Here is a 27,904-nt window from a genome sequence, read left to right on the forward strand (position 1 = left end):
TACTTTGAATTTGCCCTCTGTATGCAGCAGCCTCAACTTCACTTATGGAAAACCCTCATCCATACTTACATCTCTTCTTTCTTTGACTGCTGTAATTCCCTTCTCTAGGGCCTCGTGAAATGCCTGCTCTCCAGACTCCAGTTTGTGGAGAACGCTGCTACCTGCCTTCTCAAATGTACAAAGAAACATTATTATCACCTCCATCTTCAAATCACTATACTGGATTTGTATTCGATTCCATATAAAGTCCACCTAGACTCTGTGTCATTTTTTTAACACTACCTATTAATCATCTCCAACCATCTCTCTCATGTATTTAATAAAAATATCTACCACCCTGACAGGATTTTAACAGCCAAATACTTGTATTAGTGGAATGAAATGCCAAAAGAAGTGCTACATAAATTTTTGCTTCCTTCAAATACAAAATCAGGAGAAAAAGCAAAGCACTGCCACATGAGCCATGTTTCCCTACATCTTTAAATATGTGAATAAGACATTAGGAATATTTAAGTTAGACCAACTCAAAACACACAAGCAAATTATGCTAAGTGTGAGGATATTTTATTTCACTCATCTACTTTCAGAGAATTACATTATCAGATCATTCTGCTACACAAATCTACTTTATCAAATCTGCTTTAAAAAGACCAAACTTTACAATCTCTACTTTTGTTACTTGCAACCCATTGTAACTCAGAAATTAATAAAAATAGTTAAGAAAATGAATTCTGGTAATTAGCAACATGAGTCAAAGATTAAATAAATAAATATACACACACACACACACACACACACACACATATATTATATCACACACACACACACACATATCACAATCACTTAGGACCCCTGGCACAATCCCATTTACTTGGGCACATTCTACTCAAAAAGCTAAAAATGTTCTTTTATATCCATGGCTAAATCTGCAGAATTCACTCTCACATAAAACAATACATGTTAAGTCAATTTTACTACTGCTTAATAAATACAAAATCACTGATGCAATACAAATAAGCTACAGATATATTTCAGCAACATCAGGAAACCACATGATAATTATACCACAATATAAAACGTAAGGCATATCTTGTAGATTTTAGGAGTCAAGACATTGGGTCAAATTGGCATCACCAATTTCTCACAAGTCAAATCATCTTAGAAATGTAGAAAATTAGTGACACAAATATGTATATTATTTCACTTTGAACAGCCATTAATTTACTAAAAAAATGCTGACTTAAGACATAATTTAAGAACAGAAAGGTGACATGCAAATTTTCTCAACAGATGAGATTACTTAAAGGCATGGAAATATATTAAGGTTTAAAGCACATCTATCTACTTGTCATCTTCTTGTCATTTTCTTTTAAGCAAGAATAATTTGGATAGTAGTTCTAATCTTTTAGGGTTTTTTTGGTGGTACTAGGAATTAAACCCAGGCAAGTACTAGGCAAGTGAGCTACATCCCCAGTCCTAAGCAAGAATAATTTAGAAGAGAAACATTAGTTCTTTAATTTTTAAGTCAGGAACTATATATGATAACTGGAAACTTTCAAAAAAATATATCAAGGAATCCAACACAATGGTACATGCCTATAATCCCAGTTACTTGGGAGTTGAGGCAGGAGGATCAAGACCAGCCTGGGCAATTTAATGAGGCTGTGTCGCAAAATAAAAAATTTTTAAAAGGGATGGGGATGTAGCCCAGTGTTTGATACCCAGTACCAAAAAAAAAAAAGTATCAAGTGGTTGGAAATAATACCTCAGTAGCAAAGTGCTTGCCTAGCACAAAAAAGGCCCTAGGTTCAATCCTCAGATACTTCCAGGAACTGTGGCACATGCCTGTAATCCTAGTGACTTGGGAGGTTGAGGAATGAGGATCACAAGTTCAAGACCAACCTCAGCAACTTATCAAGACCCTGTCTCACAGAAAAACATAAAAAAAAGGGCTGGGGTTGTAGTTCAGTGGTAAAGTGCCCTAGGTTTAATAACCACTACCAAAAAAAAAAAAAAAGAAAAGTCTAAATATCACTGATTCAGGTCATAAATTCTACCCATTTATTTCACACATAAATACACGTGTATACATACACACACAGAGATTTCATCCTCAGCTTACAGACTGCTATCTGGCGTCTGTTACTATTTCTTTAAAGTCACTGAGACTTGAAAGATGGAGATGGAAAGGCAGAAACAGAAAAAGGAAAAAAAAAAGGAAGGAATTCAGAAGAGAATAAGGGGAAAAGAGAGAAAGGGAACGAAAACAAAAGATTAAAATGCTCACCTTAAAAATTAAGGAAGGTATGAACCCCAAATGTTAAAAAGTAAAAGTTTACAAAAGAATAGAAAATCTTTTAAACAAAAGCTGTAAGTAAATCCCAGTGGCTCGGGAGGCTGAGGAAGAAAGATAGCGAGTTCGAAGCCATCCTCAACAAAAGTAAGATGCTAAGCAACTCAGTGAGACTCTATCTCTAAATAAAAAACAAAGTAGGGCCTGGGATGTGGCTCAGTGGACGAATGTCCCTGAGTTCAATCCCCAGTACCCCACATCCCACACACACAAAAAAGCTATAAGTACTCAGAAATAAAACTTCTAATTCACACAATCATTTACAAGAACTATCAGAAATAATGAAAATCTGTATGATGGGGCTGGACATAGACCTCAGAGGCAGAGTGCTTTGCAGGCATGTACAAGGCCTTAGTTCTATCCCAAGCACTACCTCCCACAAAAAAAAAAAAAAAAAAAAGACAATCTGTATAATAAACTACCTTTCAAGAGCTGCTACTTTAATATTGCAGCCAAAGAAAAGGAACCAACCCAAATGTCCATCACTTAATAGTGTGTACCTAAGAGTGATGATGCACATCTATATTTCCAGTTACTGGACAGACTAAAGCAGGAGGATTTTAAGTTTGAGGCCACCATGGACAACTTAGACTCTGTCTCAAAATTACTAAAAAAGAGCTAAGGATATTATTCAGAGACAGAATGCTCCTGGTTCATTCCCCAGTACTGCAAAAATAAATAAATAAAATGTAATTCATTCATTTAAACAAATAGTATAGTCATACAATTTATCATTAAAACCTGGACACATGTGACAGTGACAGCTGGAGTTACTAAATATTATACTAGAAATAGATATAAACCAGAACTGTTCTGAGAAAACCTTTTCAAGTGGAAATAGAACTATAAAATCAAATGCTAAAATTCTATCTATACAATAGAAATTACACAGAGGTAAAAATAAAAGAATACGCCCTCTATATACTGATAAGAAAAATCTACAAGATATACTATTAAGTGATATAAAACAAGATACAGATCAGTGTAGTGCTAAGCTACTTTTCTATTAAAAAACTGAGAGGGGGCTGGGGGTTGTGGCTCAGTGGTAGAACATTCGCCTAGCGAGTGAGGCATTGGGTTTTATTCTCAGCACCACATGTAAATAAATTAATAGGGCTGGGGATGTGGCTCAAGCGGTAACGCGCTCGCCTGGCATGCGTGCAGCCCGGGTTCGATCCTCAGCACCACATACCAACAAAGATGTTGTGTCCGCCGAGAACTAAAAAATAAATATTAAAAAATTCTCTCTCTCTCTCTCTCTCTCTCTCTCCTCTCTCACTCTCTCTTTAAAAAAAAAATTAATTAATTAATTAATTAATTAATAAAGGTCCATTGACAACTTAAAAAAAAAAAAAAAACCTGAGACAAGGGCTAGGTGGTTGTTGCTCAGTGGTAACGCACTTGCCTAGCACGTGAGAGGCACTTGGTTCAATTCTCAGAACCACATATAAATAAATAAAATTAAGATCTCATTGACAACTAAAAAAATTTTAAAAAAATTTTTTTAAACTGAAAAGATATGTACCTGTATTTACATTAAAATATTCTGGGAAAACATCAGAAATCAGTAGTAGAGCAGGGAAAAGTATATTTTACTTTTTTTTAAAACCAGGTACATTATTATCCATAAAAGAATAAAGTATCAACCCCACCCCAAATATAAATAACTTCATAGTTTTTAATTAACAGAAGTTTGGTGGCAAACCACCTAAGTGCAAATACTCAGCTTCAATACTCCCATTTCAGAAAGGAAAAAAGCAAACAGGATCCTTGAACAGTCTCAATCTAGTCATCAGAGCATAGGAATAACAACAAAGAACAAAAAATAGCTTTAGAAATATATTTTTCCCCCTTTTATTTTCAGGGGAGGGGGGTTACTAGGGATTGAACTCAGAGGTCCTTTATCACTGAGCCACATCCCCAGCCCATTCTTCTTTTTCTTTTTAATTTTGAGACCAGGTCCTGCCAAATTGCTTAGGGCCTTGCTAAGTTGCTAAGGCTGGCTTTGAACTTGCAATCCTCCTGCCTCAGCTCTGTGAGCCGCTGGGTTTACAGGAGTGCTCCACCATGTCCAGCTTTTTAAATTTTTTTTAAATATTTTTTAGTTGTAGTTGGACACAATACCTTTATTTTATTTATGTTTATGTGGTGCTGAGGATTGAACCCAGTGCCTCATACATGCCAGGAAGAGCGCTCTACTGCTGAACCACAACCCAGGCCCACGTCCAGCTTTTTATTCAAAAATAAAAAGGTGAGACAGGGTCTTACTAAATTGCTAAAGTTGGCCTCAAACTTGTGATCCATCTGCCTCAGCCTCCCATATCGCTGGGATTACAGGCATGCAGTACCACACCATTTGGAAATGGATTTTGATATTCTAGAGTCAACAGAATTAAAAAATTATCTGTAACTTAACCTATGAATTTCCAGATGCTTTCCATTAATGAGAACGATTACAATACTATCTTGACCTGTTATTTTAATCCAGAAAAATTTCAAATTTCTGAGAGTCTGTAAAGGATTGGGATGCAGTTCACTGATAGAGATCCTGCCTGCATGCCTGAGGCCTTGGGTTCAATCCCTAGCACTGCAAAAACTAAAATAGAAAATAAATGACTTTTCCCTATTGCCCAAATGGAGGACAGAAAGTTGTTCAGAGGCAACCAAAAAAAAACCTACTGACTATATTTTAACCAAGAGAACCATCTCCAGTTCAGTACTTAAATTCTGTGTAAGCTTATGTCAACTCATAAAGAGCATATTCTTAAAAACAAAAATTCTCATTTTCAAATAGAATTTTAAAATTTTCTCACCTGTTCTGTAATTGAGCTCAAATCATTTGATGAAAAATCTTCCTCTTCATTTTCAAAAAATTCATAGTAATTTTCCAGAAGTCCCGCCATTATCCTGCTCACAATTTCTTGCTCTTTCATATCTTCCACATCTGTGTAAATGCTGAGAAGAAAAGTCCACATTGAGAGTTATTAAATTAATCGTAAAGTTAGAAAAGAACCAATGAGTCACCTTATAAACCTGAGCAACTTACAGCATTATTCTGTGCCTCAGTTTTCCCATCTGTAAAACCTACCTAATTTGTACTGTTTATAGAAATGATGCAAGGATTAATCAGATCTACTATAAAAGATAATGGTTCCTCAAGTATCCTATGATCTTTGAGAGAAAATATAATGCTTCTCTTCCACAAGCCCATTTTTAAAAACTAAACAAAAATCTGTGAAAGAACTTACTGGAAGACATCTGGACCAAAGACAGCAGCCAAAGAATTTGCAGACCAAATTTCTTCATGATGTGATGCTACATTGGCTAAAAATCTACACAGAAACTTTAACAAACTGTAATTAACAGGTGGAAGCTGTTGCAAGAGGAATCTCAACTTTCTTCCAAATTCATCTTCATTATTATAATCTATAAAAACATAATGACAGATTTTCTTAATGAAGTAAAAAGTAAAGCTCAGATACTTTGCCAGAATCACATTACTCCACCCACATCACCTTTTTACTATAATAACTCAAAAACCTCTTCACTTCCTCTACTAGAGGCATTTTGCCTTAGGGCTTTGCATTTCACTTATTAAGTAGGAGAAGTATTGGAAAGGAGGAGGTGGAGAAAGGAACTCAAGCTTTCAATTGCTAGGGGATGTTTTCCTCACCTATTACTCATTGGCCTTAATTTTCTAATTTTTAAAAAGTGCTCATCATACTGTCTCTTGCATGACTATACCTGTTTTTCCAAACTAGTACCAAATATAAGAAGTCAAAAAACACTGGCCATGCCAGTTAGTGCAAACTAATAATGAGGAAAGTAGAGATGCAATTCAACAAACTAATAGTATCAGTGATATTTTTCCACTTGAATGAAAAAGAAAACAAGGAATGAACACAAGAAGACAATGTGTCTTTCTTTTTCCCCAGACATTCTAAAAGAACAATTAACTTCAATATTATCAATAGAACTAAATTAAAAGATCTTCTGTGTCTCATCTAGTTTTCTCCCCTAAATAGATGCTGGGTTAGGGTGGCATTGAGCCCAGAGTGTCACACAAGCTATACAAGTACTCTACTACTGAAATGGGGCTCCTCAGCCCTTTTTATCTTGGGATAGGAACTCGGCTAAGTTGCCCAGGCTGGCCTTGAACTTGTAATCCTCCTGCCTCAGTCTCCCAGTCTCTTGAGTTGCTGGGATAAAAGCATAAGCCACTGTGCCCCTGTATGCCAGTTTCTTTCTTAACAAGGGAACTTAATAAGGCACGGTGGCACAGGCCTGTATTTCCAGCAATTCAGAAGGTTGAAGTAGAAGAATAGCAAGATGGAAGCCACCTTCCACAACTTAGCAAGACTCAGTCTCAAAATATAATAAAAAGGGACTGGGGATGTAGTTAAGGGGTAGAACACTCCTGGTTCCATCACCAATATCATATCGCAAAAGAATAAATAAAATAAAAAATAAAGTGAGAAGGGTGCAGTGGCGCACACCTGTAATCCCAGCAGCTCAGGAGGCTGAGGCAGGAGGATCAAGAGAGAGTTCAAAGCCAGCCTCAAAAAAAGCAAGGCACTAAGCAACTCAGTGAGACCCTGTCTCTAAATAAAATAAAATAAGGCTGGGGATGGGGCTCAGTGGTTAGTGCCCCTGAGTTCAATCCCCGGTACCACCCCCCCACCCCCAGAAAAAGTAAATTTTATCACCGAAGCAAGTCCTTGTGTTTATCATGTCAATAAGTTTTCACTAACATAAAACAGGCTACTAAACCCCAGGGATTTATCTCAAGTCCCGTTGAGAACGGGTAATTTCTCAAAGATGCTCTCAAAATAAAGGATTTCTCCAGTAGCAAATATCAATCCAATATATTTCATCTTGTATATTTCTGCAGGTCCCGAAAATTAACTCACAGAAAAACTCCCCACACACACATATTTTATGAGTGCATTCTAGTTGTATGTAATGATGGAATTTGTTGTTACACATTTGTACATATACACAATATAACAACATAATTTGGTCAATATCATTGCCCAGCACAGAAAAACTTGGTAAAAGGCTATGGTCACAACTGGGGTTGTAGCTCAGTGGTAGAGTGCTTGCCTAGCATATGTGAGGCACTGGGTTCAATTCTCAGCACCACATATAAATAAATTAAATACAGGTCTATCACCAACTACAAAAAAAAAAAAAAAAAAAGTAATGGTCAAGAAAACGTCCATCTCTGCAAAATTACACTGGCTTCAACTCTTAGCACCGCATATAATAAGTTAAATACAGGTCCATCAACAACATATATATATAATATATACACACACACACACACACACACACACATATACATACACATATACATATACATATACATATACATATACATATAAAAGGCCATAGTCATGATACTGTCTATCTCTGCAAATCTAAAAAGTTTATCAGGGAAAGACGATAGTCATGTGAACTTTACTTAAAATTTAAAATGTGGGCTGGGTTGTGGCTCAGTGGTAGAGTGCTTACCTAGCACCACATAAATAAAATAAAGGTCTATGGGGGGCGTTAAAAATGAAATCAATAACAACTTTATGCTTTGTAATATTACCAAGTGTCCATTCAAATGGGCCAGTACTTTGATCTTGTAATTGAATAGAACTGTCCCTGGATTAATGTGTTTTAAATCCCTGTACATATAAGTGGTAGAAAATTAAATTTAACAACCTAAGCATTTAGCAGAAAAGGGTTATTTAAGAAAATAATCAAAGAGGGTTAAGTTGTGTTTATTAAAATAAAAAAACAAGAAAATTATAAGCCAGAAGAAATATAAGCAATTAATATTATATAATGATTATACCAACACAAATTCTACCTAACATCTTCTCCAGTTGTATAGCCATTTATCATCTTGTATCATAATCACATAATTTTGTTTATCATCTATTTTTCCTCTACCTCCCCTTTAAAATTTTAGCTCCACTGAGGGCAGAGATTTTTAACTAGTTTTGTTTAGTGATGCATTCCCAGCATCTAGAATAGTGTCTAGCATAGAGAAAGTATTCAATGTGGGGCTGGGGCTGTGGCTCAGTGGGAGCGCACTTGCCTGGCATGTGTGAGGCACTGGGTTCAATTGTCAGCACCGCATACAAATAAATAAAGGTCTTATCAACAACTAAAAAAAAAAAATTTTTTTTAAAGTATTCAATGAATAGCTGAGTTAGCTGAATGAATACACAATAACAATATTTACCTAATATAAATGGAGAGATATATCACCTTCCCAAAAGATTAAACTGGTAATACCGTCGTTTTCCTCCTTCTCTTTTGCCTCTAACTTTGGTTTAACAAAATCATAAAATAGTAAAAAATACTAGGGATCCAAGAAGTTGCCATCTCCTTGTCTAGACCATGGAGCCCAAAAGAGCAAATGAGAAAACAAGAAATTAACCTCTGAAATACTATATATGTACTCCTAGCAACTTGGGAGGCTAAGGCAGGAGGATCACAAGTTCTTTGAGGCCAGTCTCAATAATTTAGCAAGGCCTTTAAGCAAACTGGCAAGACTCTGTCTCAAAATAAAAAAGGGCTGGGATGTAGCTCAGAAGTAAGGCACTCCTTGGTTCAATCCTCAGCAAACCTCCCTCCCCTGCAAAAAAAAACTTCTAAAAGGCCAGGATTCTGAAATTAATAACTGATTAACAAGAATTATTTTACCTTGAGAAAGTTGCATAAGGTGAATATGCAAACTGCCAGGAATAACAGGTTCAGGAAGTTCTTGAAGGAAAAACCTAAGAAGACTAATAGCTGAGGGAACATCTGCTTCCTTAACCAAATCCACCTCTTCTCCACTGTCGTATCTCTGCCGAAGCCACTCCACTGTCTCAGCATTTCCATTGACTTGAAAAAGTCCTTGTTGCTCCAGACCGCCTACATTAGTTCAAAGCAAAAATTAAATATGCTGCAACTTCAACTACTTGACCATATATATTCATTCTACAACCAACCTGAAATACTTAATACTTTTGGAAAGCCTTTCTTGGCTCCCCAGATTTTCATTAAAACTGTCAAATCAATCACACACTATCTCTGAGGGATATTCTATTTCATCCCACCCCTTATATTCATTAAAAATATTTCTATCACCCCCACTAAAAAATGTTCCAGGCTGAGCAATTATCATTTCTAGGTATATGAATTTAAGTAAGAAACATATATTAAAACCTTAAAAAGAATTTCTATTGTTTATCCAGTTTTGCACTTTTCATACCAAAAAAATATTTTTAAGCCAAGATCAAAGAGGGATAAGTTGTGTTTATTAAAATAAAAGCTAGCCCTCAAAGTAAGAAAATGTATACCATGTTCCTCAATATAGTCCACAACGTGGCGGACTATGAACGGAACCTCATTGTCTGGATGTCCTCCCTGCTGCAGCTCATCAAGTGGAATTCCAAATATTTTGTTAGCAAGAACGGAGTTGCAGTTACTCAAGGAAGGGGAGGAGCTCTTCCTCATATCTTTTTTGCAGCCAGAAATCAAAGCTGTCTTTTCTGCCAAATGAAAGACAAGGGGAAAAAAAAAAGGAAAAAAAGAAAAAAAAAGACTATAATGATTAACAGGTGGCAATATGACTGTATACATTAAAGAAAAATGCTTTACACCTGAATGTGTTTTCGTCTATTTAAATATATTCCAGTTACCGACCAATGATAAATTCTACAAATAAATTTAACTCAATACAATTATGAAAGCATTTTCTCTACTCCAAAGTTAGTTCTGAATGCTTTTAGTGTTTGCACATTTAATAACAAATGGCAAAACTGATCATCCAAAATTCAGCAACAAGCATTAATGTTCCAAAGACAAATTAAGGGACAAATCTTGCTCTAAAAGACCTTTACTAACCAACCTTATTAATGAAACAGGTAAAAAGTCAAACCTAATCCACCTCTGGAATCTGATATATGAAGCTCATCTAAGCCCTCAATTTGTAAACACCAAAACAGGTGAGAATCACTTTTTAGAAATGATGGGCTAATAAGAACAAAATTAATTGGCTCTTATTTCAACAAGACAAAGCAGCTATAACACATTAAAAAAAAAATTCCAGAATCAGTCTCATCAGAAGAAATATTTATTTGCCTTAACTTTCTAGGAACTAGGATCAGTAACGAAGCAATAGGAGGAAGCCTCACCAATGCCTCAGGTGACTGACTTCAATCATTTGTGGTATTAAAAAAATAGTAGTCAAGCTGGGCACAATGGTGCACAGCTGTAATCCCAGCGGCTGGGGAGGCTGAGGCAAGAGGATCACAAGTTCAAAGCCAGTCTCAGCAATAGCAAGGCGCTAAGCAACTCAGTGAGACCCTGCCTCTAAATAAAATACAAAACAGAGCTCAGAGCTCTGGCTCAGAGCTCCAGTGCCCTGGTACCAAACAAAGTAGTAGTCCATAAAGATTCATTCAATAAACATTTATTATTTTATGTAGGAAAGGAGAATTTTAAAAGAAAGACCTTTTTATAATAAAAAAAGACACTATAGATAACAAATATGTATCTTCTCAAGATTCTAAAGTTCACCAATATAAGGCCCACTGGATCAACTGTATACTTCTACATCAAGAGAAGATTACAACATGATTAGGAAACAACCCAGCCAATTCATAGTAACAGTAGAAATTAATTTAGGAACAAGAAAAAGACATAAATTTACACAGTTTTGGACAAGCAGCATCCATTCTTCAACACTCCTTATAGCAGCTACAAGAAAAACTGATACTATTAAAAAAAATGGCAGCTATAGAGGGCAAACTTCTAAAATCTCTGTGGATTTATAGAGCATGAGATGGTACCATTTTAAAACTTACCTTTGAGTACTTAAACACCTAAGTTTAAAAAATTGCTTCTGCACCAGCTACCCTCACTGAGCAAGCATTCTTTTGTCATTTATGGTTGTTTAAGATTATGGCAGAAGATCAGCCTGTAGTTCCTCATTGAAGAAACGCAGAACTCGATCAGTACTTCAGCAGTTAATCTAGAAAGAAAAACAATTATTTCAATTTCCCACATTTTTAGCTGTAAAGAGAGACTACAATAAGCAGTAAAGTCTACCATTTAGGAGGGTACTAATTCTGAAAGGCCTGAAAAAAATGTGTAATCTACTTAAAAGGCAAAATTCTGCAAAGGTTTCAAATTATGATAGCTAAACTGGATAAGTATCTTTCTGATAAAAATGAATAAATAAAGGAATTGCAAGAGAGAATCTTTGACAGAGATTGCACCAACTGATCCATTTTTTTCAATGGACGCTTCATTTATACACAAACACCCTAACCCATTCCTTAATTCTTCATCTACTCAGTACTATTTCCAGAAGATTGAAGAATCAACACAATAGTGGCTATCTGAGCTTTCTGATTTGGAGACCCAAGAGTACATATGGGAAAATAGCAGGAAGAACAGAGGGCTGGGGTATAGCTCAGTGAAAGACTGCTTTGTCTAGTATGCATCAAGACCCTAGGTTCTATAGCGTGCACAAATGAAAGAATGAATCAGAAAGAGGAAGGGAGGACCAGAAAAATTCTGTTATGATATTTGACTACCAAACCCACCATTTTATAGACATAGCACACCACAAACAACTTCCATGTCTTTATGCCTAGGTTTCCTTGTATAAAATAAAATACCTTCATGGCTATTAAATTAAACTAAGATAATACATGCATGTAGTAGAGAGCTAGGCATGCACTTATAATCCCAGAAACTCAGGAGCCTGAGGTAGGAGAATTGCAGATTCAAAGACAGCCTCAGCAATTTAGCGAGGCCCTCAGCAAGTTAGTGAGACCCCATCTCAAAATTTAAAAAATAAATAAAATAAAATAAAAAGCGCTGGGACCATAGCTCAGTGGTAAAGTGTCAAGTTCAATCCTCAGTACCAAAAACCAAAAATTTTATTTATATATATATGTAAATTATATATATATATGTGTGTGTACTACAGAATCAGTCTTCTTTGCATAATGCTAAATGCTCATAAATAGGCTTAAGGAGGAAAAACTTGTTTAGCAATGTGTTTAATGTTTAGTCTGATCAACCTCTGTGAATTCTATAGACAAATCTTTAAATAAGCTTTGTAAACTACACTGCAACACTCTGCCTAAGATTCAGGTAAGTAGAAGAGTAGTATGATTCAGTGTAGTTTTCGAAGTCTTATTAGCGGTATATCCCTTGGTGAGGAACACCAAAACTTGAGGGGAAGGAAACCACACTCCCCCAACCAATCTCTTTAGTAGATGATTACTTCCAAAACATCCTGAAATTCCTGCTAAAACATGTAGTTAGTTCATCTACGTAACTATTCATCAAAAAAACAACTTCAAAGTTAAGTTATATTAAAGATCCTTTAGAAAAGTTTTCCTTAAGAACTTATTTAACAAACTTACATTAAAAGTCAGGTTGATACCTATATAACATAAAGAAAAGGAGGATTTTGCAATGAGAAATTAAATAAAGACTCATTAGAAGATCCTGTTAGCTGGGGGTATAGGCTCAGTGGTAGAGAGCACACTTACCACGTGAAGACAAGGCCCTGGGTTCAATGCTCAGCAAATATGTGTGTGTGTGTGTGTGTGTGTGTATATATATACATATATATACACACACATATATAAATATGTAAATATGTGTATATATATATATATATAAATTTTTTTAAATATTCTGTCAAACAAAAGTTGTAGGGCTGGGGTTGTGTGTGATTCAGTAGTAGAGCACTTACCTAGCATATGCGAGGCACTGGGTTAGAATTCTCAGCACTGCATATAAATAAATGAATAAAACAAAGGTCCAACAATAACTAAAAAAAATTTAAATAAGAAGTTGTATATATTACTAAAACGGCTACTCACTGGTACACAAAGATAGAAAAACTAGGAGGTGGGTCTCAATAAAAATCATAAATATTGAGAATAGAGATTTAAGTTTGTAGAACATTGCTATTTAATTTAATCAAAACCATGAAAAACTAAAATTTATCCCTGCTCTATTCATTCAGCTTTTCACTAGCGTAGCTCTAAAATAAAAAAAAAAAATCATTGTAGATAAGGAACAAATACCTTTTTCATTCAAACTGAACAAGGATGGTATTACAAATGTAACCAATATGTTAAATCATATGTTAAAAATCAGTCATTTTAGAGGCATCTAGTTGTAGTGATTTGTCAAGAAAGCCCTGAAAACTAATGCAACATCTAAATCACATTATTAAATTCTCAAAAGACAGAGAACAGCCAGTTTCTCCTGGCCTGAGAAACTAATAAAAGCCTAAGTTGTCTTGAGATATTTTATACAAAGGCTAAGCAAATGTCAACTGCATGTACACTTTTTTTTTTTTTTTTGGCAGTGCTGGGGATCTAAGAAATGCTAGGGAAGCACTCTACCACCGAGCTACCTACCTTCCCAACCCACATATACACTTATCTGTCTGAAGTTCATAGATGCTACTTAGATTAGAAAACAGTCATTTGAATCTATTATTTAATCATACTGTTAAGTAATTTATTTATTAAGTTCACACTGACTTTGTTAAGTAATTTATCAAATACTAACACAGAACTCAGAACTGGAAAGTAATAGAGGGCTCTAGTATTCAAAAAACTAGAGATTTCTCTGCTTTAAACAACAAAACAAAAATTGTAAACTATTTATTTCAACAATGAGGAAATATCGGGTATACTTATCCTAAGAATCTGTTTACCTGTATGCATTTTAACATATTACTCACAGGAATAATCCTCCATGGGGATTCCACAAAACTACAATGAACAATGGAATCAAGCATATTTTGTAGGACAACAGTTGCCAAATCATGGTGTTAGTTATACCGCTAAATGTAAAGCATTTCATGTAGACAGTTCATTATCCCGTTCTTTTTTTTTTTTAATACTTTTTAGTGTTCACGGACCTTTATTTTATTCATTTATTTATATGAGGTGCTGAGAATTGAACCCAGTGCCTCACACATGTGAGGCAAGCGCTCTACCACTGAACCACAACTCCAGCCCCCAGTCCCGTTCTTATTTAAAGCAGTCAAACAAAAATTAGTTTCACCTGGAGATAATCTATTGCTAGATTATGTGGCTAAGTTTTGAGACACTTTCAAGGATTTCATGGCCACAGTTAATTATTTTATAACCTCCAGTCATAATTTAAGGCAATTTAAATCAAAACAAAATAGTTACAAAAGTGGATAAAATCCTCAGTGCCTAAATCCTCTCTTGTCTCCTAACTGATGTCATTAACACTGAAATCTAATCTACATTCTTCTGCTCAATATTCCCCAATTTTTTCCCACTGTAAAGCTCTGGACTCCAAATCAGGAAGAAAATTATGAGGATAGAGTGGAGAGGATGGGAGGGAAAGGGGAGATCATGGACTGAAATCAATGTCCATGCATACCTGAGTTTGTCGGGATGAACCCAACTACTATGTATAGCCATAAAGATCTAATTTAAAAAGAAAGAAAACATAATTATTGATTCTTTCAAAAAATATATCTGCTAGTGTTTCACTAATAGTCTCTTCAACTTAATTTCTGTACAAATTCTAAAACTACAAATTGCATTGTATCTTGATCACTAACAAAAACATTTATTAAATATCATGTATTTTCAGACTTTATGCTAACTACCAAAAACAGAAATTCATATAAAGGCATTAAAAACTCCAAAATTTACCAGATGTAATGTGCATACTTGTAATCCCAGTGGCTTGGGAGCCTAAGGCAGGAAGATTGCAAGTTCAAAGCCAGCCTCTGCAACTTAGTAAGGCCCTAAACAACTTATTAGCACGATCTTGTTTTGAAATTTAAAAAAAAAAAAATTATAAAAAGGGCTGAAGATGTGGCTCAGTGGTTAAAGGCCCTATGTTCAATCCTCAGTACAAAAAAAAAAAAATTTCTTTCTTATGTCTTTATTATCAACGGGAATGTTTTTTTTTTTTTTGGTAAAAAAAAAATTTTCTTTCTTATGTCTTTATTATCAACGGGAATACATTTTTTTTGTTTTTTTTTTTTTTTTGGTGCTGGGGATTGAACTCAGAGGTAATCAACTGCTGAGCCACATCCCCAGACCTATTTTGTATTTTTATTTAGAGACAAGGTCTCACTGAGGTGCTTATTAGCACCTCACTGTTAATTGAGGCTGGCTCTGAACCCAGGATCCTCCTGCCTCAGTCTCCCAAGCAGAGGGAATTTCAGCACTCACCACCATGCCCGGCTCAATATAACAATTTCAAAAGACAGAAGTATAGAAATGTTAAATTCTCAAAAGTTTTTATGCTAATTTTGGCATATAACCATCCCATCTAGTTTACCAATTATTATATTATAGGCCTCACACTCATTTTCTGCTTCTAATACTACAAAATTCCACGAGAAGTCCACATCTGTTTTGTTAGTTCTATATAAATCAAATTCTTATACTAGGATCCTAAAATGTTTGTTAAGTTGGTGCTATTCATTTTAACTATATCAAGCCTCCTTTAAGGTTTAGTTCTGTGCATACACCAGGTCTGTTTCATCAGGGGATTTCCTGGTATAAGGAAAATTAACAAGTTTAGTAGTGCAATTTATTGGTAAACATTCTTAGTCCCAGTAAAGTTTTAATTTTATTTATTTTGGTTTCAGGTGTATTATTTCTTATTTTGTTATTGACAGAATTTGTGTTAATAATAAATTTCTTAATATCAAATTTTTTTTAAATTATGAGCATGTCTCCATGTATCTATGTATATTTCTAAAATAAAGAGTGAGCCAGGCTCATGGTGGCACACATCTGAGACTCAGGAGGCTGAGGCAAGAGGATTGCAAGATCAAAACCAGCCCCAACAACTTAGCAAGACCCTATCTCAAAATAAAAAGTAAAAAGATGTGGAGCTCAGTGGTAAACCAACCCTGGTTTCAATTCCTAGTACAAAAAAAAAATTGTTTTTAAAGTAAAACAAACAATACACTAACATATATTACATACGTAATAAGCACACATAAAAATTAACATTTTAAAAACATTAAACACTTAAAAATTATTAATTATTTAAACATTATTAACATTTATTAAAAGTAAATAGAGGGGCTGGGGATGTGGCTCAAGAGGTAGCGCGCTCGCCTGGCATTCGTGCAGCCCGGGTTTGATCCTCGGCACCACATACCAACAAAGATGTTGTGTCCGCCGAGAACTAAAAAATAAAATATTAAAAGTATTCTCTCTCACTCTCTCCCCCCCCCTCACTCTCTCTTTAAAAAAAAAGTAAATAGAAGCATCATTATTTGTTAGTTTATTTATTTTTAGTTATAGATGGACACAATGTCTTATTTATTTATTTTTAGTTGTAGGGGGGCACAATGTCTTCATTTGACTTTATGAGGTGCTGAAGATCAAACCCAGTGCCTCATGCATAGGTGAGCACTCTACCACTGAGCCACAACCCCAGTCCCCAGTACCTCAAAAGCACTTTCGAGACCAGTGACCTCGAATATTGACGTCCAAATTCAGTGTTTATCAGAACCATCTGGGGATGAAAAGGGATCTGTTCAATGTACAGACTGGAAGGCCTCAATCAAAATGTAGCATCCATGAAAGCCTGGCCTGTGCCTCTGTATATTTAACAAGTTTTTGAAGGTGATTGTGATGCATACAAAGTTTTAAGAAACTACAGCATACAAGATAAACTCTAAATTGCATTGCATGACCTACAAGTGCTTCAATTACCAGTAAAATCTCCTTTCTTGCCATTTCTCTAGCTCCCTCTTCTTTCTAGCAATGTTTAACTACTTGAAGTTCATAGGCTCACATTTCATACTTCCCAGACTTTGAACATACCATTTTTCTGTGCCTGGAGGCCTTAAACATAATACCATGATCATCCCAGTCTTGTTCACCAAACTTCTTCAGATCTTCCAGTCAAAACTTCAAATTCTCTTGTCAGGCAAATCCCTGATTTCCTGAGGCAGAGAGTTCTCTCCTGTATTGCTAACATATACTCTTACTTTTTCAGCAATCATACCATAGAATTTAAAAACACGTCTCTCATAAAAGATCCTTGAAGGCAGGGACCCTGTCATTTCATCTTTGTATCCCCAGAGGCCTTGATTGAGGCTTTCCAATCTGTACATTGAACAATGCCTGGCACATAATTTAGTTTTCAAAATATATACTGAATAAAGACATAAATGAGAAGGAAATAAATATTGGCTACACCAAAAATAAGATTTAGAAGCAGAGGGCTGGTGGTGTAGCTCAGTGGTAAAGCACTTGCACATGTGAGGCATTGGGTTCAATCTCAGCAACACATAAACATAATAAAATAAAGGTATTGCATCCATCTAATAAAAATATATTTTTAAAAAAGATTTACAAGCAGAGACATTTCAAATTTTTAAAACTTGAATAAAATATCAAAAAAATGGTGCAAAATCTACTTCCAGCTATAACCAGAGATAAATCAAGGAAGGAAGACAACTGGGGATGCAGCTCAGTGGCAGAGCACTTAACTAGCATGCTCTAATCCCTGGGTTCAATCCCCAAGATCACAAAAACAAAAACAAAAACTATGGTAAAGCAATTATTACTTGGAGAATCTCTACAAGCACCTAACAAGTTATTTCTTGTAACTAGAACAATGTTGTGAAGCAGGCACTATTACTAGTTATTATTACCTTTTATGTATACTAAAAATAAAAATAAAAGTATTGTAAACAAAAAAAAAAATCACACATCTAAACTTCAGAATTTGTAAAAATGCTAGAAATTGTCCCTGGATCTATCTGCAAATCTTTCCTTCTTTTTTTCCTCTGAAAATCCTTCCAATGAAAGTCAGTTTACATCTTAAGAAACCAGAATATTTAGAATGAGAACTACAATAAAGGCAAAATTTTATTTACATATCCACTTAGAAACCATTCACAATCCTAAGGAGACTGTAGAACACCTATAGATTTGGTCTCCAAAACCATCCCAAGAAAGTTCCCCAAAGAATGACCTTTTGATGGGCTGGCACTGTGGCTCAGTGGCACAGCACTTGCCTAGCGTGTGAGGCACTAGGTTCAATTCTCAGCACCACATATAAATAAATAAATAAAATGAAGATCCATCAACAACTAAAATAAATAAATTTTAAAAAGTGACCTCTTGAGATATCTGCCAATAGACAGATGTAGAGTTCTACATGGTTCACATATCATTATGTTGCAGGCAGCTGCAGGGAAGACAGGAAAGAGTGCTAGAAGAATGAGGAAATGTTTAATACTGTTGTTGTGTTTTGTTTTGTTTTCCCCCCAATATCAGGGATTGAACCAGGGTGCTTTCCCACTGAGTTACATTCTCAGACCTTTTTATTTTGAGACAGGGCCTCATACAGTTGTTTACAGCTTCACCAAATTTCTAAGGCTGGCCTGGAACTTGCAACCCTCCTACCTCAGCCTCCCAGGTCACTGAGATTATAGGCATGTGCCACCACATTCTACTTAATACTATTCATGAAGATATGAGGAAAGGTGGTGATTAAAAGTCTTGTCTTCTTATTTAAAGAGTTATCTTGTGTGTGTTGGGAGGGGTTAGATTGCAATGTGCTAGAGCAAGATGGCTCCCAATGGGTTCCCTTCCTTTACATGCCTTATGGTGTCACTAATCCACTAATTCAGCATGATTTTCTATTTAAGTCAAAAAGAATTATATGCTAAATTAGCTCTTCTCACATGTATCAACACAATTACTGACCCTTTAAAAAATAAAAAACTCCATGATTGCCAGGCCGATACTCAAGCCTATAATTCTAGCTACTCAGGAGGCTGAGGCAGGAGAATCCCAAATTCAAGGCCAGTCCCTGAAATTTAGCAAGACCCTGTTCTCAAAATAAAAAATACAAAGTGGGGTTGGGGTTGTGGCTCAGTGTTAAAGTGCTTGCCCAGCATGTGTGAGGCACTAGGTTTAGTTCTCAGTAGCACATATAAATGAATGAATAAAATAAAGCCCATCAACAACTAAAAAAATATATAAAAATTTTAAAAGAAAAAAAAAAGAAATACAAAGGGTTGTGGATGTAGTTCAGTGGTACAGTACCCCTGAACTCAATCCCTACCCCCCTCAAGATTTATATCCATTTTCAGAAATGTTAGGCTTTTGAATAAAATATTTAACTCATATAAAATATAACTTTAAAGCCTTGCCAGAATCATGAAATTCATCTGGAAAAATAAGAGATCCAGAATAGCCAAAGTAACCTTTAAGCAAGAAAAGTAAATCAGGAGACATCACAATATCAGACCTCAAACTATATTACATAGCCATAGTAACAAAAACTGCATGGCATTGGCATCAAAATAGACACATAGACCAATGGTACAGAATAGAAAACACGGAGACAAACCCACATAAATATAGTTATCTCATACTAGACAAAAGCAAAAACATTCATAGGAGAAAAGGTAGCCTCTTCAAAAAATGGTGCTGGGAAAACTGGAAATCCATAAGCAGCAAAATGAAATTAAACCCCTCTCACCCTGCACAAAACTCAAAGTGGATTAAAGACTTAGGCACTAGAACAGAGACCTTGTGCCTAATAGAAGAAAAAGGAGGCCCAAATCTCCACCATGTTGGTTTAGGAACTGCCTTCCTTAACAAGACTCCCAAAGCACAAGAAGTAAAAACAGGAATAAATGGGATGTAATCAAACTAAAGCAAAGGAAACAATAATGTGGAGACAGAACCTACAGAATGGGAGAAAATCTTTAACACACAAGACCATTAATCGCCAAGACATATAAAGAATTCAAAAAACTTAACACCAAAAAAAACAAATAACCTAGTCAATAAATGGGCTAAGGAACTGAACAGACACTTAAAAGAAGAAATACAATTGATCACATAGCACATATAAATGAATGAATAAAATAAAATATGAAAAAGTGTTCAATTTTTCAATTGAACAATTAGCAATCAGAGAAATGCAAATAAAAACCACACTAAGATTTCATCTCACTCCAGTCAGAAGAATGGCAAATACCAAGAATACAATATAAACAATAAATGTTGGTTAGGATGTGGGGGAAAAAGTACACTCAATACATTGCTGGTGGGACTGCAAATTGGTGCAACCATTGTGGAAAGCAGTATGGAGATTCCTCACAAAACTTGGAATGGAACCACCATTTAACCCAGCTATCCCACTCCTCAGTTTACACCCAAAGGACTCAAAATCAGCATACTACAGTGACTCAGCCACATCAATGTTTACAGCAGCTCAACTCACAATAGCTATGAAACTATGGAACCAACCTAGGTGCCCTTCAACAGATGAATGGATAAAGTGTAGTATTTATACACAATAGAATATTACTCAGTCTTAAAGAAGAATGAAATTATGCCATTTGCCAGTAAATGGATGGAGCTGAGAAATATCATGCTAAGTGAAATAAGCCAAACCCAAAGAACTAAGGGTCAGACTGGGGTGTAGTTCAGTGATAGAGTACTTGGCTAGCATGTGTGAGGCACTGGGTATGATCCTTAGCACCACATAAAAATAAATTAAATAAATAAATAAATAAAGGTATTGAGTCCATCTACAACTAAAAATATATAATAATAATTTTTAAAAACTAAGGGCCAAATGTTTTCTCTGATATGCAGATGCTAATTCATAATGGGGAGGCAGCTAGGGAAGAACAGAGGTACTTTGGTTTAGACAGAGGGGAGTGAGGGGAGGGAAGGGAGCATGTGGATAGGAAGGATAATAGAATGAATTGGACATTACCACCCTATGTGCATATATGATTACACAACCTGTGCAACTCTACATCATGTACAACCAGAAGAATGAGAAGTTATACTCCATTTATGTGTGATGTGTCAAAATACATTCTACTGTCATGTATAACTAATTAGAACAACAACAACAAAAAAAAAATACTTGCTAGGCAGGGTGGCATATGCCTGCAATCCCAGCAACTTGGGAGCTGAGACAGGAGGATCACAATTTCAAGGCCAGCCTCAGCAAGAGAAGCCCTTAGTTACTTAGTGAGGCACTAAGCAACTCAGCAAGACCCTGTCTCAAAAAAATAAAAGATCTGGAGATGTAGCCCAGGGTTAAATCCCCAGTACCATAATAACAACAACACTAATAGTAAAAATAATTTTTGAAAAGGGTTGGGGATGTAGCTCAGAGTGGAGTACCTCTGGATTCAATCCCCAGGAATTCCCCCAAAAAAAGACTAGCTACACCTACAACTCAACAACTATGAAATGAACCAATTCAAAATTGAACAAAAATACCTGAATTGACACTTCTCCAAAGAGGATATATATGTAATTGATATGCACATGAAAAAATAATATGCACATAAAAAGATGCCCACCACTAGCCTTTAGGGAAATGCAAATCAAAACTACCAGAGCCAAACACTGGTGAGGACAACTAAGAAGGCCGGAAGAACAAGGATCACAAGTTCAAGGCCATGTGGGCAACTTAGCAAGACTCTGTCTCAAAGTAAAAGATACTGGGGATGTAGCACACTAATACAAGTGTCTGGGTTCAATCTCCAGTACTTGAGTGAGGGCGGGATGGGGGTGGGAGATTCAAGTTTACAACCAATAGGATTATAAATAAACCAATTAACAAAGTAGCAGCTGTCAAGCTGGTGGAACTCTTAAACTTTTGTTGGTAGGAAAAAAAAATAGTCCAGTCACTTTGAAAAATGGTACTGTAGTTGAAGGATATGGAAATGACAACCCCCAAAACAGTGTGGCCTGGGAAGAGGGAGGGAGGGAGGAAGAAAACAACACACTGATAACATGGGTCCTTTCCCAGTGACAAGACAATCCCTGGGAAAGAGATATCCATTAAGCCTAAAAAGAAGAGTCTCTGAAAAGGAGCTAAAACATTGATCCTTCCCCAAATAAATCCTTTCCCAGTGACAATACAATAGACCCTGGAGGGAAAGAGATAAACACTGAATGCTGAACTCTGGACCCTCTCCCATAAAAACAAATTTCAAATTCTCACAACCTGTTTCCTGAGTGCCCATATTGATATGTTCTGTTAAAAGTTTTCAATGGTTAAGTCATCTCCCAGTGTGTAACCTATATAACCTCAGACCTCGCCTGTAATCTAAGGCTATTTTTCTCCCTAGAAAGTGAGCCTCTCCAGTGCCTGATTGACTGACTCCGCTGCAGAATAAAGGAAAGCTTGCTGATCTGTTTGAGGTTTGCTTCTGTCCCAGTTATTTGTGCCTTCATAATGGTATCAAAACCGTTTTGGTTATTTTTGCTTAGAGTAGTCCCTCAAAATAAATTTAACAATATTTAATATAAAAATTATCACATGATCCAGTAATTCCAATTCTGGGTATATAAGAACTGACAACGGAAACTTGAAAAGTTATCCGTATACTCATTCTGACAGTAACATTATTCACAACTACCAATTTCCACCCAAATATCCACCAATAGATGAATGGATAAACAAAATGTGATACATACACACAATAATTATTCAGCCTTGCGATAAAAGGAAACTCTGACACACACTTAAACACGGATGAACCTGTCTGCCTGTCTGGGATATACCTCTGTAGCTCAGTGATATAGCATTTTGTAGTTGCTGAGGCTGGCATATGTGAGGCCCTGGGTTCAATTTTCAGTGGAGGCAGGCCGCCTGGGCTGGGCCTATACCTCAGTGGTAGACTGTATACTTATCATGCCCAAAGGGGGGAAAAAAAAAGTGAATAAACCTTTAAAAACATGCTTAGAGCAGTGGTGCATACTTCTAATTCCCCAGGGACTTGGGGAGGCTGAGGAAGGAGGATCACAAGTTCAAGGACAGCCCTGGCAATTCAGTTGAGACCTTGTCTCACTGAATAAGTATTTAAAAAGGGCTGGACCCAGGCATGGTTGCCTAAACCTGTAATCCCAGCAACTCAGGAGGCTGAGGAAAGAGGATCCCAAGTTTGAGGCCAGCCTCAGCAACTACTTTGCAAGATCTAAGCAACTTAGCAAGACCCTGTTTCAACAAAAGAGAGCTGGGGACGCAGCCCAGTGATTACCCCACCCTAAACTCAATTCCCACTCAAAAAAAAAAGGAAAAGAGAGAAATAAGCCAGACACGAAGGGATAAATATCATATGATTTTAAATCATACAGAACCTAGACAAATTCACAAAGAAAGAAAATAGAACAGAGGTTACCAGGGGTAACTTTTGAGGGAATGAGAAAGTACTGTCTAGTGGATACAGAGTTTCTACATAAAAAACTATGGAGCTGGGTAAAATGGCACACGCCTATAATCTCAGTGATTTGGGAGACTGAGGCAGGCTCTAAGCAACTTAGTGAGACCTGTCTCAAAAAAAAAAAAAAAAAAAACTTTTTTTTTAAGGGATAGGAATGTAGCTCAGTGGTAAAGTGCCTCTGGGTTCAAACCACAGTACTGAAAAACAAGAAAAGGTTCTAGAAACAAAATGGTGATATGATACCACATTGTTTTGTACTTAATGCCACTGAATTATACATTGAAAAATGGTTAAGCCAAGTGCAATATAACACACCTATAATCCCAGATACTTGCAAGACTGAAGCAGGAGGTTCACAAGTTTCAGGCAAGCCAAAACAACTTCACTGTCTCAAAATAAACATGGCTGCAGTTGTAATTCAGTGATAGTGTACTTCCTTGCATGTGTGAGGCCCTGAGTTCAATCCCAGGTACTGGGGAGGGGAAGAATTAAAACGGTAAATTCTATGCTATGGTATGTTTTATCACAATAAATGATTCACAATAATGATAAATGGTAAAGTTTTAGGTTATATTTTACCACAATTCTTTCAAAAATTATTTTGGATGGGGTATTATTCAGTGGTAGAGGGCTTGCCTAAGTATGAAAAGCCCTGGGGTTCCATCCCCAGCAACACATTAAAAAAAAATTAAAACAGGGCACAGTGGCACAGGCCTGTAATCCCAGAGGCTGGGGAGGCTGAGTTCAAAGTCAGCCACATCAATGGCAAGGCACTTAGCAACTCAATGAGACCCTGTCTCTAAATAAAATACAAAATAGGGTTGGAAATGCGGCTCAGTGGTTGAGTGCCGCTGAGTTCAATCCTGGTACAAAATAAAGAAAAAAAATTTATTTTTTTTAGTACTGGGGATTGAAACCAGAAGCCCTCTACCACTGAGCCACATCCCCAGTCCTAAAAGTTAGCCGGGCATAGTTAACACAGGCCAGGAATCCCAACAATTTAGGAGGCTGAGGCAGGAAGATCCCAAGGTGAAGGCCAGCCTGACTCAAATTTTTTAAAAAGTGTTGAGGATATGGCTCAGTGGTAAAGTACCGCTGAGTTCAATACCCAATACTGGAAAGAAAAAAAAAAATAAAAAAAACACTTTGGCAATTTATAAGGCAATTTACACAAAACAGCCCCCAACTTTAAAATTAGTATACATTGGGGGAGCCAGGCACAGACAGGTCAAGGTTATTTGCACATGATAATAAAAGTAGTTGTCCGGGCTGGGGATGTGGCTCAAGCCGTAGCATGCTCGCCTGGCATGCATGTAGCCTGGGTTCGATCCTCAGCACCACATACAAAGATGTTGTGTCTGCTGAAAACTAAAAAATAAAAAAAAAAAAAGTAGTTGTCACCAGGCATAGTGGTGCATGCCTCTAAACCCAGTGGCTCAGGCTGAGGCAAGAGGATCACAAGTTCAAAGCCAGCCTCAGCAATTTAGCCAGGCCCTGAGCAACTTAGCAAGACCCAGTCTTAAAAGAAAAAAGAAAAAAAGAGCTGGGGAAGGTGCTCAGTGGTTAACCCCTGGGTTCAATACCTGATACCAAAAAAAAAAAAAAGTATTTTATTGGTGGAGAAACACAAGTCACTATATTCATTTCAGCCACTCTGTCTTTAAAAGACATTCTAATAAAACCACAATGCAATAGTCTCTGCACTCTATGAAGAATTTTATACCATTGTGATATGCCCTTCTACATCTTCCAAGGACTTAAGCTGTGTCACATAAATGCCTAACTGGGAAGACATTAAACTGGAGAGAATATTACCCTAACATTAAAAAATGCACAGATTAAGAAAGTATGAAGGGCACCTAACGGATATACAAAAAATGACTACTCAATTCCATTCAACAAGTATTTACCATGTACAGAGTACGTGTGAGAAACCCAGGCAAACAAGTATTTCAAGATTAAGACACGAAGACATAAACCCACATGAATCCCGCTGGAGAAAGTCAAATAATTCGAAATTCAAAAAAAAGTCTACTTCTATAAACAAACGCACCCCAGCATTACAATGGTTTTGGATGCCATTTTTAGCTTAGATCCTTGAAAGTATGGTAAATGTCCAACTTTTTTTCACTGATTAGACGATGTAATGGAGAACCGAATAAAATTATGCGACCGTTTTTTGTAAAAATTAATTTGGTTTTAATTGATTACAAAAAAATGTTTAACAATTTCTCACTGGACAAGTGAGCCAACTGATTCAATTCCTATAAACCTTATCTAGGAAATCAGAAGCCCAATCTGAAACATAATGCCCTACTACAAAGGGACCCCTATGGCCTGGTTTCTGCAGACTGCGTTCTTCGTGAGGCCCCAGTGCACCAACAGCCCAATTTTGGATATATTCTCTAGGCGATTTAAGGAAGTCAACAACCACTGGTCTCACGTGACCTCTAAAAGGGGCGCAGCTGAGCCCGGAATAAACCACACTTTTTTTTTCCTCCATCAACTTCACTGCCCAGCATGAAGGAAGTGGGCACCACGGTGGCGCAGGGCCTAAGGGCAGGGGAGGGTAGCAAGCAAACATGGGGCGTTGTGTCTTCTACTTTAGGGAACCTAGGAGGTGAGGGGCACAGACGTTCACGCGCACTGCCACGGATGAAAATCGAAGACTGCCACACCCCCCGGGCAGCCCCACCTTCTTCTTTCTCCACCAGAAACGGGGTCCTCTCTACTGAATGCCCACCTGCAGGGCGCTGCCCCAGTTCTGTACACCAAAAAGCAACACAGTGGAGCCCGCAGGGGTGGGACTCGGCGCTGGGGGGCGGCAAAGAGAGGAGGGCCGCAGCGAGGGGCGACCCGCGCATGCGCAGACCCGAATACCCGCCCTTTTACCTACCGTTGGAACCGCGAAGCCCCGTTTCCCGGCCGCGGCCGCTTCTCCAGGACCTGCAGCGACAGCAAGAGAGCGAGAACTGAGGCCCCAAGTGACTCCGCGACCGTCAAGCCTCTTCCTGAGGTGGCCGCTGGAGGAAAGCTGAAGCAACGGCAATGGCACGGGGCCAGCCCGGTAGCGACCCCCGGATTTCCCCGGCGGTGGCAGCGGCGGAGACGCGAAAGGAGGGGCGGGAGCGGCAACGGAGGCAGCGGCTGAGGCGCAGAGCCTCCCTAACGGCGAGCGAGAGGAGAACGCAGGGCGGGGGCCTGGCCGGACGTGACGTGCGTGGGAGGGGCGGGGCGAGTGCGCCGCCAGGACGGCTATGTGTCCCACACTCCCTGGCCTCAGCGCCGCAGTCAGCGGGCTTGTGGATTGAGTTACTTCCCCAGTCAACACTTGAACTTTTGAGTTAGGGTGTGAGAAGCTAGGCGCGTGCCTGACCAAGGGAAGGAGAAAGGAAACTGGGAAGGGGACGTAGGGGATAAAAGGAAAATCCGGAAGTCTAAGGGTAAGGCTGGTCTCTGCCGAGGGTGCCTTGCCCCCCTCAGGATGCCAGAAAAGTACGAGGCGCCCTCATCTTGATGAGGAGTACGGAAGCCGCCTAGCAGGCCTGAGTGGTGACTCACGTTCCCATTCCCAGCTGTGTGGGTTAGACGGGGACTATCGGGCTGCACCTGCGCCTTGCTCGCCCTCCCCCACCCTGTTCACCCAAAGACCTGACCTAGACTCCACAGAGATCATAGAGCTCTGTTAACAAGAGGGTTCGGGAATGTGGAAGTTGCAAAGCTGCATGCTCGCAGGGAGCTTCATATACTAAGCTGGAGCTTCAGAGGCAGGGCCGAAAAGAGGCAGAGAATCTCAAATTCAAATTAGCAAAGCAACTTAGTGAGACCCTGTCTCACAAAAAAAATAAAAAGAGTTCTTTGAGCCTAGGAGTCTGTCCTTGCTTACGTAGCCACCCAGACCAACCCTGCAACTCCCTCAGGCTCACAACCATATGAATAGTCAGCCAATCTCTTCTTTGCTTTAGTCTGTTAAGGGCTTTGAGATCTTCCATTGAGAAAAACGCAGTGTTCCGCCTTTTGGACTCCTTGAGGGCGGGTAGATCCACACCTGCACAAAGAACTCTGGGGGTCTGTAAAAATATGAACTATCACAATTCGGTTGTCCCCTACCTGCCTGAGCTGCAAGTCGGTAAGCTGGAAAATATAAAACAAGAACCCTCACAGAACTCGGGACAAGATTTATAGAAATAAAAAGTCACCCTATGAGATGATCTGTAAATGTGTTACAGAGACCAAGGTGGCTCCCAAATTTCGTCAGAGAGACTAAAATAAATCATCTGTAACCTAATTGT

General features: G+C 37.6%; 1 protein-coding gene across 4 annotated transcripts in view; it reads right to left on the reverse strand.

Annotated features, from left to right (window-relative positions):
* Nucleotides 1-27,382, reverse strand: part of Fam13b (family with sequence similarity 13 member B) — an 80,237-nt gene extending 52,855 nt beyond the window's left edge. For 3 of the 4 annotated variants that reach the window (XM_026401238.2, XM_026401236.2, XM_026401235.2), the window contains exons 1-6: nucleotides 26,509-27,382; nucleotides 11,206-11,372; nucleotides 9,697-9,888; nucleotides 9,056-9,268; nucleotides 5,602-5,779; nucleotides 5,167-5,308 (exon numbers count right to left, since the gene is read on the reverse strand). In XM_026401238.2, coding sequence (XP_026257023.2) covers nucleotides 5,167-5,308; nucleotides 5,602-5,779; nucleotides 9,056-9,268; nucleotides 9,697-9,853 — 690 coding nt within the window. In that variant the 5' untranslated portion in view covers nucleotides 9,854-9,888; nucleotides 11,206-11,372; nucleotides 26,509-27,382. Of the gene's footprint in view, nucleotides 1-69; nucleotides 166-5,166; nucleotides 5,309-5,601; nucleotides 5,780-9,055; nucleotides 9,269-9,696; nucleotides 9,889-11,205; nucleotides 11,373-26,508 lie in introns of all 4 variants that reach the window. The other variant, XM_077800694.1, reaches the window with a different exon arrangement.
* Nucleotides 27,383-27,904: the final 522 nt, after the last annotated feature.

This window comes from Urocitellus parryii, chromosome 1 (assembly GCF_045843805.1).
Source record: "Urocitellus parryii isolate mUroPar1 chromosome 1, mUroPar1.hap1, whole genome shotgun sequence".
Taxonomy (NCBI): domain Eukaryota; kingdom Metazoa; phylum Chordata; class Mammalia; order Rodentia; family Sciuridae; genus Urocitellus; species Urocitellus parryii.